Source organism: Vipera berus (assembly GCF_964194415.1).
Source record: "Vipera berus genome assembly, chromosome: 3".
NCBI lineage: Eukaryota > Metazoa > Chordata > Lepidosauria > Squamata > Viperidae > Vipera > Vipera berus.
Genome location: NC_138204.1, coordinates 53,304,932 through 53,323,712, shown reverse-complemented (window position 1 = coordinate 53,323,712; position 18,781 = coordinate 53,304,932). Strand labels below are relative to the sequence as shown.

Genomic DNA, 18,781 nt, shown 5'->3' with positions numbered 1-18,781 from the left:
AACCCGATTGGTACGGGTCCAGATAATCAGTTTCCTCCAGGAACAGAGGAAGCTGATGCGCCACCACACTCTCAACAACCTTCGCCAAAAAGCGAAGGTTGGAGACTGGACGATAGTTATTTAAAACAGCCGGGTCCAAAGCAGGCTTCTTGAGGAGGGGTCTCACCACCGCCTCCTTCAAGGCGGCAGGGAAGACACCCTCCTTCAAAGAAGCAGTTATTACTGCATGGAACCAGCCTCGTGTTCCCTCCCGAGCCGCATAAGCTAGCCAGGAGGGGCACGGATCCAACAAACAGGTGGTGGTGCTCAGTCTCCCCATGATCCTGTCCACATCATCAGGGGAAACAGGGTCGAACTCAGTCCAGATAATGTGCTCAAGACCGCCCGATTCCTCCACATCAGACTCTGCCCAGTCAGAGTCCAGACCGGTCCGGATCTGAGCGATTTTGTCCGCCAGATGATGACTAAACTCCTCGGCTCGTCCCCGCAAGGGATCCTCCCTCACCTCCTGGTTAAGGAGGGAGCGAGTCACCCTAAACAGGGCGGCCGGGCGATTATCTGCGGACGCGATAAGGGCGGCAAAGTAGTTAGACTTCGCTGTCCTTATCGCCGCAAGATAAGACCTTATAAAGGTTCTTAGCTGCAATCGGTCGGATTCGGATCGGCTGGACCTCCAACCGCTCTCTAGACCTCGTCTCCGACGCTTCATCTCCCGGAGCTCCACAGAGAACCATGGGGCCCAACGGGATCTGCGCCGGGTCAGAGGTCGCATGGGTACAACGCAGTCAAGTGCCCTGGCAGCAGCCATTTCCCAGGCCTCCACCAGAGCATCGACTGGGCTGTGGGTAAGGGTGATAGGTATAGGCCCAAGCGCCCTCTGGAACCGATTCGGGTCCATTAGGCACCTGGGGCGGAACCACCTGGTCGGTTCCGCCGCCCAGCGGCGGGGGTTGGCATAACGGAAAACCAGCCTCAGGAGGTAGTGGTCTGACCATGACAGAGGGGTGATGGACGGAGAACCCCCTCCCAGATCATCCAACCATTGTCCAGATAGGAACACCAGGTCGAGAGTATGATCCCCCACATGAGTCGGGCCCTCAATAACTTGGGTCAGGCCCATGGCCGTCATGGAGGCCATGAACTCCCGAGCTAACTCCGACGACCCTCCCAGTGACGGCAGGTTGAAGTCACCCAGGACTATAAGCCTGGGGAATTCCACCGCCAACCCTGAGAGAGTGTCGAGCAGCTCAGGCAGGGCTGTTGCCACACAGCCGGGCACCAGGTATGTAAGCAACAAGCCCAACTGAGCCCGAGGACCACATCTCAAGAGGAGGGATTCACTCCCGGCCATCTGGACAATGGTGGCCTCCCGGGGACACAAAGTCTCCCGAATAACCACTGCCACCCCGCCACCCCTGCCCTGAGCCCGTGGCTGGTGCAGCACCCGGAAACCTGGAGGGCATAACTCGGTGAGAGGCACCCCTCCCTCCGAACCCAAACAAGTTTCCGTGATGCACGCTAGATCCGCACATTCCTCCTCGATCAGATCATGGATGAGGGGAGCTTTGTTAACTACGGATCTAGCGTTAAAATAGACCAACCTGAGCTCAGGGACCTGATCACCCTCATCCCCGGGTAAGAGGGTGCTAACCGGAGGGTCGGAGCGCGCCACCGCTCGAAGATAGCGGGGGCGCGATCCCGGGTGTTGATATGGCCCTCCGCGCAAGCACCTGCTGCCATTCCCTATCGCCGTGGGGATTTGAAGCCCCACCCCCACATTCCCAGAACCAACAGCCACCTCCCCCAACCCCGTCCCGTCAGGACCCCTAACAGGTCCAGACTGAGTGCCGGTTAAAGATTCCCTCCCTACCCCCCTATCCCTCCCCCTTACCTTTCTTTACATTGTTTTCTCACAGACAATGGCTCCATCTTACTTCTGCCTCACATTTAAAAATAATCTACTACAAGTAGGTCTCAACTGACACCCATTCAGATAGCAATGTTTCAAAATTACAATGGCACCGAAAAAAGTGACTTACACTTATGAGCACTGCACATCCCCATGATTCAAAATTCAAGTGCTCGGCAACCGGCAAGTATTTATGATGGTTGCAGCAGTCTGTGTAATCCCCACTTTAGAACTTCCCAGCCAGATTCCATGAAGCAAAGTCAACAGGGGAAGCCAGAGTCATTTTAATGACCGTTATGATTCACTTAACAATTGCTTATCGACAGTGGCAAAAAAAAAAGATTGTATAATTGGTGCAACTCACTGAACAACCACCTTTGCTTAGCAATGGAAAATCTGGTTCCAGTCCTAAGTCAAGGACTACCTTTATCTTAAGAAACCATGTTTTCTATAAACCACTGTTCAACATATTTAGATGCCACTGCAAAGAGCAATTTGTTGTAAATCACATAGCCATCGTGTTCATGCCTCTCTTCCTTTTCTTTGAGAGATCATAAGCCCCAGCTTCCTTTTAGCATTCTAGCTGCAGAAGGAGACGGTATAGAGTTTAAAATGTGCCAAAAAATGAAGCTGGAATTAGCTGCAAATCCATTTGACCTATAGAATCAGCACTAAAAATATTTTTTTTTCAAAACTGGAGTGCTATACTGAATTTAAAAAAAAACAATCATATTTCTCTACAAAATGAAGAAAACGTAGCTAACAGAGCTAGTTCTAAAACAAGCTAATGCAGATGGTAAATTCAGTAAAAGGCAGATGTCCTTGAGATGAATATTAATGCATCTGAGAGGGAATATAAAAAGTTATAAAGTGTGCAAATTACATATATGAGAAATAGGAGAAAAGATTCAAGATATAGACCTACTCTGAGGTTCATATAAGTGAACCCAAATTCACCAAAGATACAAATAGACTTTTGTATTTACTATTTTTGAACATGTTAAAATGACTAAATTGTTTTGGTGACTTTATTTTCAGTGCGTTTAGGTTTAGAACAAAATATTACATGCTGACTTTCACAAACTTGAGAAGAATTTATAACATGTGGTCTTTTTATTTGGCTTTCCTTTGTGCATCAGAGACCCAGTATTTATGTAGTTTCATGCACATCTAGGGAGAGCATCAGGTTGGGGAAAGCTGACATAGACATAATAATGAATGGGAAAGAAGCTAATATCTGGTTGCTGGTTTTACCCAAAGTTAAATTAATCTTTAGCCTACCTTTTTGATAGAATTTATCTAAAAACCTCAGTATATGCCTTACACATCACTTGGTGTGATGGAATGAACCCACTGCAGAATAAGAAAAGCTGGAAGGCCCACTAAAGGCATCACAGTTGACATTGACTACTAGACACTCACATCAAAGGCTTCTCCAAGCGACTTCCTGGTGATCCAACAATCTCCCCCAGAGTGCAGAATGTTTGACCAAGGAAATCCTGATGAAAGAAATTGACATGAATGTTATGAAAGTTTTCCTCCTAGCAGGGCCAACTAAAGTTCCTAGAGACTGAAGGCAAAACATTATTAAAAACTTAACTTCTGTTCTGGTTAACTTATGGAGAAGAACAGTCCTTCAGTCAACTCATGTAGCTCCTTTCTACAGTTCTCACAACAGAAGTCTGGGACTAAGTAGCTCGAAATTTATGAATCTGGCCACAGTACGTCCTTTTATATGTATTGAGTTAAAAACATTGCTGAATTTTAAAAAAAATCAGGCTGGTGGAAAGATAGTAGCATGAGGATAATCGCATGGAACAAGAACATTTTATATATCAGGCTCAGTGTCAAGTCCAGGCGTGTCAAACTGCCAGCTCGCGGGCCAGATGCATCATAGAGAAACCGTGCCAACCCATTGCCGGCAATGGCAAAAAAACCCCATGATACGTTGCGACACGTCACGTGACGTTGCGAGTTTGACACCTCTTGGCCTAGTCCATGTCTGTCCAGGTGTAATAGGTGCTTCAGCCTCTGGCATCCTTGATTCTGTTCTGTAGATCCAGAATGCAGCATAGTTGAGATCATTTTGACTGTCATATTCTCAAATCTGCTAGTAATGTTAGTAAAACAGAAGATTTTAAAAAATAGGCTGGTATTTTTTTTCTCCAGCATAACTTGATTAATATCTCTTTCCTCAAATCATGCCAATTTATTATAATTTACGCTGTCACCCCATAAGCCTACACTTTGCAATGAGTACCTATTAAAATTACTTATACATGTTTTAAGTAGTTAGCAAAAAATAAAAACTGGGATTCACTATACACTTTTTTGGAGTTTTTTTTTTACTTATTTGAAATGTAAAACATTATAGTAATTCAGGATAAAGCAACAGAATGAACCAAAGTATGTGTAGAATGGACAAAAATAAAATGCAGTTTTAGCAATATTTCACAACTTAGAGAAACCTTTATTCAAAGGATTATAGTGCATAGACTGCATTCTGAAAGACCCAGATTCATTCCCCCATAAGCATCAAAATTCCTGCAGTACATGTATATGGCATTTGTGGTACCCCACAGTTAAATGCAATATTTTGAAATGAGTCTATTAAAATATTTTTTAAAAACAATCCTTTTGTTTGTTGTTCTTACATAAGTTCTTATAGATTTTGAAGCAAGAAGATTGAAATTTGAATTTTTCTCCCCCTTTTTAATGAAAGATGACCAAGATTTTAGGATTCCTGAGGGAGATCTCTAGGTGAGATTGGCAAAACCTTTTCGTGATTTGTCAATTTTGCAATATTTCAGCCATTTTATATAATCTCACATAAAAGTGTACTAAATAATTTTGGAGCATCTGCAAGTATACAGTATGTGATGCTGCCTGGATTTGAAACAATTGTAACTCCATAGCAATCTAGCTTAGTATCTTTAGTTTAGCCAAGTCTGGTAACAAATCTCTCTGCCCGTATTCCTAGCCAACTGCATTAAATCATAACTGGTGTTATTATGCATTATAGTTAAATAAGTTAACCCAATATCAGGAAGCTTCACATGGTAAACTAAATCTGTAAAGAAGTTTAACTTAATAACTATCATGCTCCTACCCAATTCATAATTACACTTAATGGGAGTGGCTTATGAAACCTGAATGACTCAATCCATGGTTTATTTAGAGTTAAATGTGAACCAAGTTTACGTGAACCAGTTTATTTATTTCTGGAAAAACAGAACCAGAAGCTAAGAGAAAAACATAGCTTTAGACCCTAGTTTGTAAGAGAAGAATAAATTAGAAATCTTGATTTGCACACTACTCTAAACAAAACACAGATAGTGATCCAGGCTTATTTGTGATACTCTCAATGAAAGATACAGCTAAGTGGAAGCAACCAAAAGCCTGTAGAGCATATATCATATGAGTGATCAATCAAAGAGTTTTTTTTTACAATTGAAGCTTATTGAATTACATGAATATGATGTACTGAATTATAGGCAAAAAAAATGGATCAAAGAGTAAGTATCTCAAGAACACCATGCAAATGAAGAAGAAAATGTATACTTAGCTTACATGTTTGGATAGGTCAGGACTCTTGGAATCCACATCATAACTGCAGGGAAGAAGAAGCAGAGATCACACACTGCATTACAATCATGTAGAATCTTGGTATTTTTCTTTTGCAAAACCTACACAACAGGGACATTGTACAATATCTATGAAGAAGGAAACAGGTTGGAGAGCAAGATTTTCACTTCTTCGGCATGGGTTTCTGAGATTAGGTTTCTGCTGTTACAGCAGAATCCTTTTCCCTGTCTGTTACTTAAAACAGTGTTCTCCAGTCATTTGTAGACTTCATCTCCCATAGTCATATCCAAAAGATAATATTGTTAGATTATGCCAGCTGAATTTGAATGCATCTGGAAGAAGTAGATTAGAAAAAAATGGCAAATCCAGCAAATGGAAATAAGAGTACAGCTGATAAAATATGACAAAGATTTAATGCTGTAAGAACTATTAATATCCCTGTATTGATGTTGATGAAGATTCTCAGTCATCCAGGTAGAGTAGTCTAGAAGTTGAGTCATGGCAACTGGACTTCTTTTCTTGTTGGTTTGAAACGTTTCATTTATCCAAGTAGCTTCTTCAATCTGAGCATGTTGGTTAGGAGGACTCCTTATATGTCCTCCAGGACTCCATATATTTCTGGATAGGCTCTTGGGATGTAAATGTTCCAACTCCTAAATCCTTTATCCTACAGGTTTCTTTAAGTATGGACTCCCTGGTGAACCTGTGAAGTGGTCCTGATGTTCTTGGGGATTGATGAAAGAGCGGGGTAAAAAATGGAGGACAGGCTGTTTTCTGAGGCCTCTACTCCTATCTCCTGACTGGTGTTGAGAAATTCTGAGCTATCATTCTATATTAACAACAAATTACCTAGACACTCTATACTTTTCACATAATTCCATTATCTTTTTAATTATCAAATGCTATTTATTATAAATACTATTAAATGTGACTCATTTAACAAAAAGAGTATGGCTATAGACTTCCAAATATCCCCTGGAGGACCTTGAGTTTGGGAAACTTCCAGAAGCGGAGCATTGAATGTGTTCTGGGATGAATCTTTTTTTGTTTATATTGCATTGTTCTATATGAACTGGGAATTTCCCTGAAGACTCAGAGCTCTTATGGTCACTATGGTAGAAAAGAGGATATTGAGAAATGTACTTCATAGAAACATTGCTGCAAATAATGATGAATGTGGTTAAATGTTTCTATGATATGATATGACATGATATATGATATGATATGATATGATGATGATGATGGAAGGGGCCTTGGAGGCGATTTAGTCCAAACCCCTGCTCAGGCAGGAAATCCTATACCATTTCAGACAAATCGCTGTCCAGTCTCTTCTTAAAAACTTCCAGTGTTGGAGCATTCACCGCTTCTGGAGGCAGGTTGTTCTACTGGTTAATTGTTCTAAGTGTCAGGAGGTTTCTCCTTAGTTCTAGGTTGTTTCTCTCCTTGACTAGTTTCCATCCGTTGCTTCTTGTCCTGCCTTCAGGTGCTCTGGAGATTAGCTTGATTCCCTCTTCTTTGTGGCAGCCCCTGAGATATTGGAACACTGCTATCATGTCCCCCCTCATCCTTCCCTTCATTAAACTAGAGCAGACATGTCAAACTCATGATGTCACGTGACATCGCGCAATGTATCGGGACAGTTTTGCCATTGCCGGCAATGGGGTGGGTGTGGCTTCCACGTGATGCATCCGGCCTGTGGGCTGGCAGTTTGACACCCCTGAACTAGACATACCCAATTCCTGTGCATTTGGTTTTTCTGCCTAAATGTAGAACCTTACTTTTTTTCACCACTGAATTTCATTTTGTTAGATAGCGCCCAATGTTCAAGTCTGTCAAGATCCTTCTGTATCTTAAGCCTGTCTTCTGGAATGTTGGCTATTCCTGCCAGTTTGATGCTGTCTGCAAATTTGATGAGTTCCCCATCTATCCCTTAAGCCAAATCATTGATGAAGATGTTGAAGAGCACTGGGCCCAGAACAGAGACCTGGGGCACCCCACTACACACTTCCCTCCATGTAGATGCACTTCCATTGAGGGTTCCATTGAATGATTAACAGTCATCATTCACTAATAGATACTGAAATAAAATATTACTGGATGATAAAATAAAGGATAGCTATTTGGAGGATGCTCATTCCAAGGATACAAGGAGAATGGTTTGCCACAAAATTATAAAGTGAATCTCTTTTAGCAATAGTTCACATATATTTACTAAGACTTAAACAATGCCAAGGCATTTTTGCACAAAATGGGAAGGCATCATTTGTAACAGTCCAAATTTGAGAACTTAGCTGCAAGGTATTCATTGTTTCCTCCCCCTTCTATGTTGTTGAATGCCTGAATACAAAAATCCTTTTTTCATACAGTTTTTTCCTCTTCTATTTATAGCTATACTTTTGAAGCTAAGTTCAATACTAATGAATAGATTAACTCCTTTGTTAAGAGTGGATGCTACAATATTGACAAATCTTTGGCCTATAGGCTATAAAGTATACAACCTTTGAGACCTCATCTGGAACAATCTGCTTTCTTTAAATGATGCCAAGCAATAGACAGCCTTGGTGGAGCAGTGGGCTAATGCCTCCTTAAGTAACACCAGCTGCCTGCAATTAGTGCAGGTTCGCATCCCACCAGGCTCAAGGTTGACTCAGCCTTCCATCCTTCTGAGGTAGGCAAAATGAGGACCCAGATTGTTGGGGGCAATAAGCTGACTTTGTAATAATGCCACTTGGGGTTTGTGTGAAAGCCCTAATAAGCAGGCATATACATAGAATGAAGGCTACTGCTAAGCTTGTAAGCCGCCCTGAGTCTTCGGAGAAGGGCACCGGACCTTCGTTCCTTCCGGCGCGGTCTGAAGACCCATTTATTTGAACAAGCTGGCCTGGCCTGATGGGGGACGTTAGGGTTTTTAATGGGTTTTTATACTGTTACTGTTTTTATCTGGGCAATTGTTTAATTCTCTTTTAATTTTTGTATTTTCTATTTATATATGCCCTGTTCACCGCCCTGAGTCCTTAGTATTTAATAAAATACTAAAATACTAAAATACTAAATATAAATGGAATTTAAAAAAAATTTAAAAAGACAATAATTGGTAGATGTTCATATTTATGATGGTTGCAGTGTCCTGGGGTCCTGTGATAACCTTTTGCAACCTTTTGACAAGCAAAGTCCGTGGGGAAGCCAGATTCACTTAACCGTGTTACAGATTTAACCACTTCGGTGGTTCACTTAACAAGTGTGCCAAGAAAGGTCGTAAAATGGGGCAAAACTCACTGAACAACTGTCTTGCTTAACAACAGAAATTTTGGGCTTGATTGTACTAGTAAATCAAGGGCTACCTATATTTGGTTTTCCCTTCAAATTTTAAAAATTGGAGTAAAGTGTGGCTCTCTAGCCCGTAATAAGGGTTATCACAACTGGAATTATTCCTTTACCTATTAGAACACTGTGAGGAATTCATCAAGAATGTTTATTTTAATACTTTTGTTTACTTTTACTTTTATTTAATGTGACGTTGGAACTATTGGCCTCTACATAAATATCTAAGAATATTTCAGGTACCAGATTAGTGGAAATGGGATCTGCATTTGGAAGGAGTAAAAAAACTCTTAAGTGAGGAGGAAAAAAAATCACTTAGAACCAAGAAAGAGGAAAAGTGTGAGAAAGAAACTCAAAAGAACCCTGTCTTGATTTTGATTGGTATAAAGTGTGGTTAAAAAAATATATCTTTTGACAGGTTTTCAATATTTTGTTATAGGTAAAGGTAAAGGTTCCCCCGCACATGCGTGCTAGTCGTTTCCAACTCTAGGGGCCGGTGCTCATCTCCGTTTCAAAGCCGAAGAGCCAGCGCTTGTCCGAGGACGTCTCCGTGGTCATGTGGCCAGCATGACTAGACGCCAAAGGCGCACAGAACGCTGTTACCTTCCCACCGTAGTGGTCCCTATTTTTCTACTTGCATTTTTTACGTGCTTTCGAACTGCTAGGTTGGCAGAAGCTGGGACAAGTAACAGGCGCTCACTCTGCTACGTGGCACTCGGGATTCGACCCGCCAAACTGCTGACCTTCTGATCGACAAGCTCAGCATCCTAACAATAAAGAGCATTCCGGAAATCCCTGCTGCCCCTGTTTCCTCACCTTGCCAACCCTGAAGGGATGACAATTATAAAATATTATTACATGCTGATGATACTGTATCCTTTGCTGATAACTACCAATATTCTTAACCAATATTTATGGATTCCATTTATAGTACAATACTTTAGTAAACATTTTCAAGTTGCTCCGTTAATTACTAACAACAACAATATACTGTTTACTGGTTCTAAAGTTTCAATGAATATTTAAAAAAAATATAGCTTCATATTTTGTATGAATTCATTTACATATCTTAGAATAATGATTCCTCGATTCCTTTGTTGAATTAGCTTAATAGTCCCCAGTTGCTTAAATCAGATTAATAATGATATAAACAAATAGTGTAAAATCTCCAGGCATCTATAGGGAAGAATAAATATCAATATAAAAGTAAGTCCAAAGTTGATGTACGGTATATTATTAGAGAGAATTCTATGTTAATATTTGTAAAGTGTTTTAGCTAGATTGATAGAATACTGGAAAACTTTCATTGCGTTGTCAGACTCATAGATTTACTATATTAGAATTACTTTTATCTGAATACGGGAATTTTAATTTGTCAATTTTCAATTATACCATTGGGCATATATTATGACCTATACTGCTTTTGGAATTCAACTGATTTATCTCAAAAATTATTTTGGGAACAATTAGAAAGCTACTACCTTGCCTACCTATATTTTGGCAACATTTTGATTTCTGTTTTAATTGGTTTTCTCACATTAAAAGTTTCAAGATTTATATATTGGGAAGGAAATTAAAATCTGATTCAACTCTCATGAGAAATTGACATTATGGGAAAATCTAACCTGAAGATTGCTGGTAAATAATTATTGTGGAAATCATGAACAAAAAAAGGTAACAATATTTGAACCAGGTTACTGTTAATAATTTCTTCAAAAACACTCAATATTTGGAAAAAATACACCCCATTTTGGATTATCTAAGACTGTTTGATCTTTGCTTATTTGATTAAAGTATCTTTTGGAGGTGTATTGGGTCTCAAGAAATAGTTATTTCTGAATTCCTAAACTACTGATATTATTGGAAATGTTTTCAAAGTTGCTAAACCTATAGTTAATTTATTTATAAGTGAAAGGATTTATTAAGATAGATGTGGGGTAATTTGTAGATAATTTAGAGTAATGAGTTGGAATATTCTGTCTTAAGAAATCAATGGGCTAATATTTTATTAATTGTTAAATTCGTACGCAATGATTTGTTAATAAAACAGCAGAATATTTCCTATGTCTAGTACAGGGCCCAAAGGATATCTAGCAAGGGTTAGGTCACCTACATTTGGGTCTATTTTACACTGACATTATATAAGTTTAATGTCAGCATAAAATAGGCCCAAATATAGGTGTCTTAATTTTCTTCTGACCTGCTTCCCTTACATCATTCAGATGTTGAAACATAACCCTATGCTAATGGTATTAGTATGACACTGGGGGAAAAATGAAGATAAAAATGTTGAATGCAATGTATTATATTCACAAAATTTGGAACCCGCTGAAAAGTGAAAACTTTGCCTTTAATGTGCTTAGAATTATTGCTGCCCTTGGAGCTCAGAATAAAGAGAGCGCCCCCCCTTGGATCTCATTGCACATGTTGTTGTTGTTGTTTTCAGAGCACCCCCTGATAAGGCAAAGCACTTGCATACTGTATTCTTCACAGAATCTCATCAATTACGGGATACAGCCAAATTAATATTCCCTTCACATGCTCAGTCTCTAGAAAATCAAGAAATATGTCACTCACAGATCAAAGCGCAAATTCTGCTTCTCTTCGAAAAAGTAATCAAGGATGAACTTCCGCACAAAGTCGGGGTTCAAGGTGTTGTCAATGACTTCAGTCCTGCCAAACTGAAAAGGGAAAGGGAACAAAATGAGCGTGACAAGTCTAGTAGCATTATAACAACTAGCAAGAAGATTTGAAAAATCAAACAAACAAACAACAGTATTTTATCACACTCCAAACTGATCCTGGGATGCAGGCCAGGCTGGATACATTTAAATAAGAGGTAACATTAAATATCTTTGTTTTATGCTTCTTACACGCTTCATCAATTGCCTCCTTCTAGGCTTAAGAGCAGGAAATAATTCTTTCATCTCTTAGTCCCCAGAGTGAGTAATTTTCAGATGTGCTGACTTCAACTTCTAGCATGCTGAGAAATAGCCACACTGGCTGGGGAGAGGCTTCTTTCAGAGATCTGATAACTTACAGACAGTTCAGAAATTGGGCTGAGTGCCACAGTTTGCCTAGTCTTGCTTCAGGATAAAGATTTTAGTCTTGGCAGTAGAATAAAACAACATCAACAGAAGAGAAGAAAGAGGGAACATGGAAGATTCGTTAACTTTCCCTTTCTCCTTATCAAAAATCTTTTCCTTTAACGGCATGGCTCTTTTGCACTTTACATGTGATGGTCAAGATTTAGTTATTAAAGCTGGATGTGTACTCGCACTGCTGTTTCTAGTTATGCAGCACTGCAGATAATAAATATGAATGCAGAAACAGGTAGAATATGCATCAATCAGCTCAGAAAAGAATGCAACACAAGAAAGCAAAACAAGAAACAGTATTTAATTGACTGAGGTTCAGCCAAATTACTGTTTTTATAATATTTCAATTATCAAAATCTGTGCCACCTCCAGCATGTCAGAATGTCTCAGCTTGGCAGCCAAAGTTGTTTGATTTGTTTCCAGAAAGCTAGAACTCTGCCAAGCCAGCAGGCACTTTTGGAAGAAATGCTCCACATTTAGGTGCAAGCTAGAGACACTACAGCAAGTGACGCACACAGAAAGCAGCACACAGTGACATAGGCACAGCTGGGGGGGATAGGGCAAAATATAACGGTGAAATCACCAAAGGGGAGGAGGAAAAAAATCACTTGCGAAGACAGAAGCTTGTTGCATCAAGAACTGCTAATTTCCTCCTTGCATCACAACAACTGGTAGTCGCCTTGAGACAAAGCTAGCCTAGTGAGAATATCTGAAGGCTATATGACTAAGTCCTCCAAGTGCTTCAATTAGTCAGATATTAATTAGAACCATCATTCCTCAGGGGTTCACACAACAAAGGGATGAATTTCCAGAACCTCCACCTAACACGCTCTGGACGTAGTGGAATTCAGTGGCGTAGCGTGGGGGGTGCAGGGGGGGGCCGGCCGCACCGGGCGCAACATCTGGGGGGGCGCGCTCACACTGAGCTGCTCAGGGAGCCCCAAGGGCTGCACAGAGTCGGCTTGGCTCCGCTCTCGAGCTGCTCTTTCTTGCAAAGCGAAACGAGTCCGGCAGGTGAGATGGGCGGCCACATAAACTGAATAAAATAAATAGAAGCGCCCAACTCTCCGCCCAGGCTCAGGCCAACCGCAAGTGCCCCGCAAGCGCCCCGGCAGGCTTGGCCGAGCGAAGACGGACCCGCCGGCCGGCTGGCCTAGCTTCGTGCGCATGCGTGGCTTTATTTAGCGGGGCTCACGTGCGAGCTTGAATGCAGCGGCTCTTGCAGGTTGGAGCCCCGCCCAGCCGCCCTCGAGAGGGACCCGGAAGCATCCCGCATGCGCGCGACTCTTCTTGGAAAGTCTACGCCGCTGCGGGGCACGTCTTTTCGGCGGTGCCATGACGTCACCGGGTTAGGGGGCGCAAATTGCCCCGGGTGCTGACAACCCACGCTACGCCACTGGTGGAATTTCAAGTATGTATATCAAATGGCAGCAGAGATTTTCAAGGCCAAGAGAGAATAGAGCATATCCAGCTAGCTAAGATGAGGGGATCTGAAATTGCATTCCCATAAAAGGGGAATTCTAGGTGTCTTTAAAAGGCAAAGAAAAGTTAAGTAAAAATACTGAAACAGGATTTTTGTTTGTCTTTACATACTTCATGCTGAATTGCCAGCTATCCTCTTGCTTTCTGTGATGAAATGTGATGCCAGAAGCAAAGAGGAAAAAAGAAAAAGTTTGATTAGGCTTTTGATGAGTATTTGTCACACAGAGGAGTCTCAGGATTTTGCATCCTCAAGCCAGCCTCCCAAAGGGAAAAAGTCCACAAATGGGAGCAAGAAAATGGGGACACCAGCTTTAAATTGGTGTTATCTAAAAAGCAATAAAAGAAAGTATTGTTGATGAAATAAAGAGAATGTACTCTAGAAAACTGAGCAAAGAGCAGATAGTAATCATTCAAAAACATTCAGAGCAGAACTTAAGCTATAACTATGTGAGTGAAACAGTCAAGGACAGCCTCTAATTCTGCTATTAAGCTCAATGTGTCCATCAGGCTACAGTCACCTGAATATTTTTAAGGATGACGCAAATGGTTATACAGAAAGGAAGAGAATATTCACTCACGGATGAAGGCAAATATACATGTCCCAGGATAATGTTGCAGGATCCAATTTGGATGATCAAGACCCGAGCTTTAGTCTTCTGACTTTTCGGACTTGTGCGGGAGCCCATTCTCAGGGAATTTCTCCCTCACAGGAATTTTATTTTATTTTATTTTATTTTAATTCCATTTATATCCCGCCCTTCTCCGAAGACTCAGGGTGGCTTACAAGCTTAGCAGTAGCCTTCATTCTATGTATATGCCTGCTTATTGGGGCTTTCACACACACACCCAAGCGGCATTATTACAAAGTCAGCTTAATTGCCCCCAACAATCTGGGTCCTCATTTTACCTACCTCGGAAGGATGGAAGGCTGAGTCAACCTTGAGCCTGGTGGGATGCGAACCTGCACTAATTGCAGGCAGCTGGTGTTACTTAAGGAGGCATTAGCCCACTGCTCCAACAAGGCTCTTATATGTGAGAGGGACACATTCTGGTGTGACAGAAGTTCCCTGAGGTTGGGCTCCAGCACAAATCTGAAAGCTCAGAAGAGTAAACCTCTGGTCCCAGTGATCCAAATTGGATCCCACAGAATGTTCACTGTTAAAGAACACAAGATAAAACCTGATATGGCTAGCACTGCTTAGATGCAGTACTTTTATAAATGATGTTGGTGAAGAATGAGAAGACTTGGGTTCAAGTCACCTTTAGCTGTGGTTACTGAGTGATGTTGGGTTGATATCTTTTAGCCCAGTCTTTCAGTTTTGATGTAGTGGGGGGAAACTGGAAGTAGGTCTTGTTATACTGAGTTCTTTAAGGAAAGGTAGGATATAAAATATAGCAAAAAAATAAATTGAATAAAGAATTTATGCCCCCTCTGGATGCCAGTAGTTCTGATAATGCCAGAATTGGGGGTTGCCATTTAAGATAACTTGCAGCTAGAGTGCAAACAGTGTTTCCAAGAACTTTGCCCTACCCACATGATATGCAATACTGTGAAATAAGAGGCAGATAAATAGTGCAAAATTAACTGCTGGCAAAGCATTTTGGTCCTTAGTCCATCATATTCCAGCACAGGCTAGAATCCTCTTTAGCTTACTTGTATAATTTATGCTGGCAGATGCCCCAATAATAGGAGTACAGCCGCACTTATCTTTTATGACCATTTGAAGAGCAAAGGAGAGGAAGTAAAATAAATGGGAATAAGAGCAAGTTATAAATTTGTGTTAAGAAGATATACCAGGCATGCTATTTACACATGTGGTCTGGGTTATTTATCATGTGCTGTAGAAAATGTCATCCTGTCAGTTTCCTTCAAAAAACAACAACAACGCCTGCATGTTTTAGAATGAACTTTCCAACTATGCCCAGACACAGTTTACAAGACAAGGCTTATCAGAGCTGAAACTATAACATGATGCCAACATGATCACCAAGAACTTTTCTGATTCCCCTTCCCCTGATTTGTGCATTTAAAAAAAAACATTCGTTAATATTTTTGTAGTTTATATTAAGACTTCTGTTTAACTTCACCTTCAAGAGCGCATATAGGCCCCAAATTTGTTCTGTTGCTTTTTTTTTTAGAAAATAAATATTAGACATGGCTGCTGTTCAAATCTGTATCCACCTGCCCACAAAAAGGATGAAGGGAAAGCAGAGATACAAGTTTGTAAGATGGCGAACTAGAAGGAATGGCAGGTAGAATTCTGGTGCCATTTTGGAATTGGGCAAACCTTGCCCTGCAGGGCTTCCAAAAACTCAAAATGTGTTGAAAATCCCAGTTTTCAAAAATGCCAAATGTGCCCACTAGCCTCAACTTGTCCTAGAGAATCAAGAGCTACAAGTTAGGAGTTGGGTAGTGCAAGAAAGTTGCTTTAGAATGATATTCCTTAAGCCGGTGTTTGTCAAACTTTTAACTTTTAAGATGTGATTTCAACTTCTGGAATTCCCCAGCCAGCCATTTTAAAGTTGCCATGTTTGAGAAACGCTGCCAAAACAGCAGCCTACCAGATTTTTAAAGACTGTAACTTCTTGAATTAGGGTTATGTTAGCTCGGGAATACCTGAATAAGCATTTTATTGGGAAAGGTGGGTCAAAAACAACTTTCTTACATTATTACAAATTTAACCCTAACCCTAATAAGGTTGAAAGAGAGGTTGATATTCCAATATGAGACAGCTAAATAATAGGGACAGGGCCTTTGTTCCAAGTTTTGGAACAATTTTCCCAGCTAGGTATATTTACTAGGCTTCTTCTTCTTCTTTAAAGTTCTTGTGTAATTCAGGCAATTTAAGCCTTCATGTTTTAAAAAGTATAAATTTAATGTGATTGTTATGAGCTTTGATTTTTAATGTATTTTTTATATTTTCTAATGCAGTTTTTATTAAAAGATTTTACATATATAATAAGTACTTTCAAATAAAGATGTAGTAAATGTGAAAGGGAAAAAGAAAAGAAAGGTAAAAAGAGAGGGTGTTAAATATGCTGTAATAAAAAAGTTCAAAACTGATACCTATATGACTGTGGACATGTGGACATATATGACACGTGGCTCCAATAGATCCCAGGAGCAACATCAGAGCTCTCTGCCTTTCTCGCGTTCCCCTTCACCATTTTGTTTAGCAAAGAATCCACATTGATTTATTCAAAATATTTACACTTTGTTGACTAAAGAAGTAGCTAAACACAATATATAATTAAAACTAATTTCCATACAGTTGGTGTGCTTGCCATACAGAGATGCTGAACTTCATTGCAGTAACTGAGTCACTTTCAGTATGCATCTGTTAGCAGGAAAACACAGAGCTTAAAATAATAATAATATGGGATGATTTTAGCAAATCCCCCAAAGGATCATGTTGCTATGGACTGAGCATCTGTTCTTTTTGGGAAGGCAGAGGCACCGTGTGTTGGTTTGAGGCTAATTTCTGCAGTTTTAAGCTCGATGCTAGAGGGCATCCTACTTGGGATAGATGATTGGATCTAAGCTTGAACTGCAACATGATTCACTACCCAGTTACAATTTCTGTGACTGCAGTGAAAATAAAAACACCCTTGAGTCAAGTTTGATTCCTGATGTCTTCACAGGTCTAACCACGTATTTTTCTTAGCAACAATGGTTTTCTATTGCCAATGCTTTTTTCACAGAGTTGGGGTTTGCAGGAGAAGGGTACCTCCCCAATTTTGCCTACAGATCAATTTTGCTTATGGTTCTCAGGTGGTCTCCTTTCTGAGTCCTAAATAGGCGTGACCCTCTTTAGTTCCTGAGCAGAGACTAGGTCGGCCAAGTGCTGCTATCTGCAGAGAAAAGTAAAGTAAATTGATTCCACTTGGAGGGTTAATATTTGAAGCTTCTTACTTCTTCTTCAAAAAAGGTTAAACCTGTCAGTTTGGCATTCAGTTTCCACCAAGCATCCTATTCTATTAAGGTGAGTAGAGATGAATTGAGATTATCTGTGACTTCTATAAATGCCACTGACAGAACCTTGGAATTGCCCTCAGAGTGAACTTTTTCAGATCTACAAGCTGCCACGTATCTAGCTTACTCATATTATAATGTATAAGCCAGCCTTGCCCAACATGAAACCTCCAGATGATTAGAACCAAAAGTCTCTGCTGCAGGACAAGAAGCAACGGATGGAAACTAATCAAGGAGAGAAGCAACCTAGAACTAAGGAGAAACTTCCTGACAGTTAGAACAATTAACCAGTGGAACAACCTGCCTCCAGAAGCTGTGAATGCTCCAACACTGGAAGTTTTTAAGAAGAGACTGGACAGCCATTTGTCTGAAATGGTATAGGGTTTCCTGCTTGAGCAGGGGGTTGGACTAGATGACCTCCAAGGTCCCTTCCAACTTTATTATTGTTATTATTATTGTTGTTGTTGTTGTTGTTATTATTATTATTATCATTATTATGACAATGGAATTCAAGAATTGTGGGAACTGCAAGGCTAATCAGATCTAGGAAGACTTTGACAAATTGTTACCCTACTCACATTGAAGAACCAAGCTTTAAATGAAACTTTTAGGAAGTAAGTGATAAAACATGATCCCTTAAACACAATTCTCCCCCTCTCTCCCTCAACCAACGTATTTTACAGAAGCTTTCCAGGGAAGGAAAGGCTTAAGTTTCCCCCATCACAATTGCTATGACAGTCCCTCCTACCCACCAACTGCTATTTGCAATTTAAAAATATCTACCTTCAACAGAGACACATTGAATATCACATTTAGTTCAACTCTTATTAAGAGGTAACAAATGATCAGCTGAGTTCAGTCCATATGAGGGAAGGACTCTTCCCCCTCTCTAACTTTATATTTATTTATTTATTTATTTATTTATTTATTTATTTATTTATTTTATTTGTATACCGCCCTTCTCCCAAAGGACTCAGGGCGGTGAACAGGGCAGTACATGTTGAAAGACAAAATACAAAAATTAAAAGAGATTAAACAAAATATGAAAAACAAGTACAAATACCTTCACTCTTCTAACAATGGGGATATTTATGTTTAGCCATCTGGTTAGGCTCAGAGCAAAACTCACTACCAACAATCATGCCTAATATCTAAGGTCGTTTTTTATTCCTTCTATACCACATGCCCCCAATCCCAAGTATTGCCTTTGATTTGAGGCATTCCCCCATTCTTGTACTAAAAATATTATCTTCATAACTCCAGTCTCATAGACATTCATACCACCATCACCACCACTATCTCTCTTCTCTGTCTATTTCACACACTAACACACAATACCCAACCTGTGTAGCTCAGTATGACTCTCCTGTTTACTTAGCAGCTTCCAAAAGGAGATCTCAAATGTCCAGGGAA

At 40.4% G+C, this 18,781-nt stretch overlaps 1 protein-coding gene across 2 annotated transcripts in view; it reads right to left on the bottom strand.

Annotated features, from left to right (window-relative positions):
* CPNE5 (copine 5) overlaps positions 1-18,781 on the bottom strand; it is a gene marked incomplete at its 5' end in the record, with an annotated part of 154,332 nt that overhangs the window by 88,991 nt on the left and 46,560 nt on the right. For both annotated transcript variants that reach the window (XM_081324931.1, XM_081324932.1), the window contains 3 exons: positions 3,332-3,408; positions 5,480-5,519; positions 11,393-11,496. In XM_081324931.1, coding sequence (XP_081181057.1) covers positions 3,332-3,408; positions 5,480-5,519; positions 11,393-11,496 — 221 coding nt within the window. The remainder of the gene's footprint in view (positions 1-3,331; positions 3,409-5,479; positions 5,520-11,392; positions 11,497-18,781) is intronic.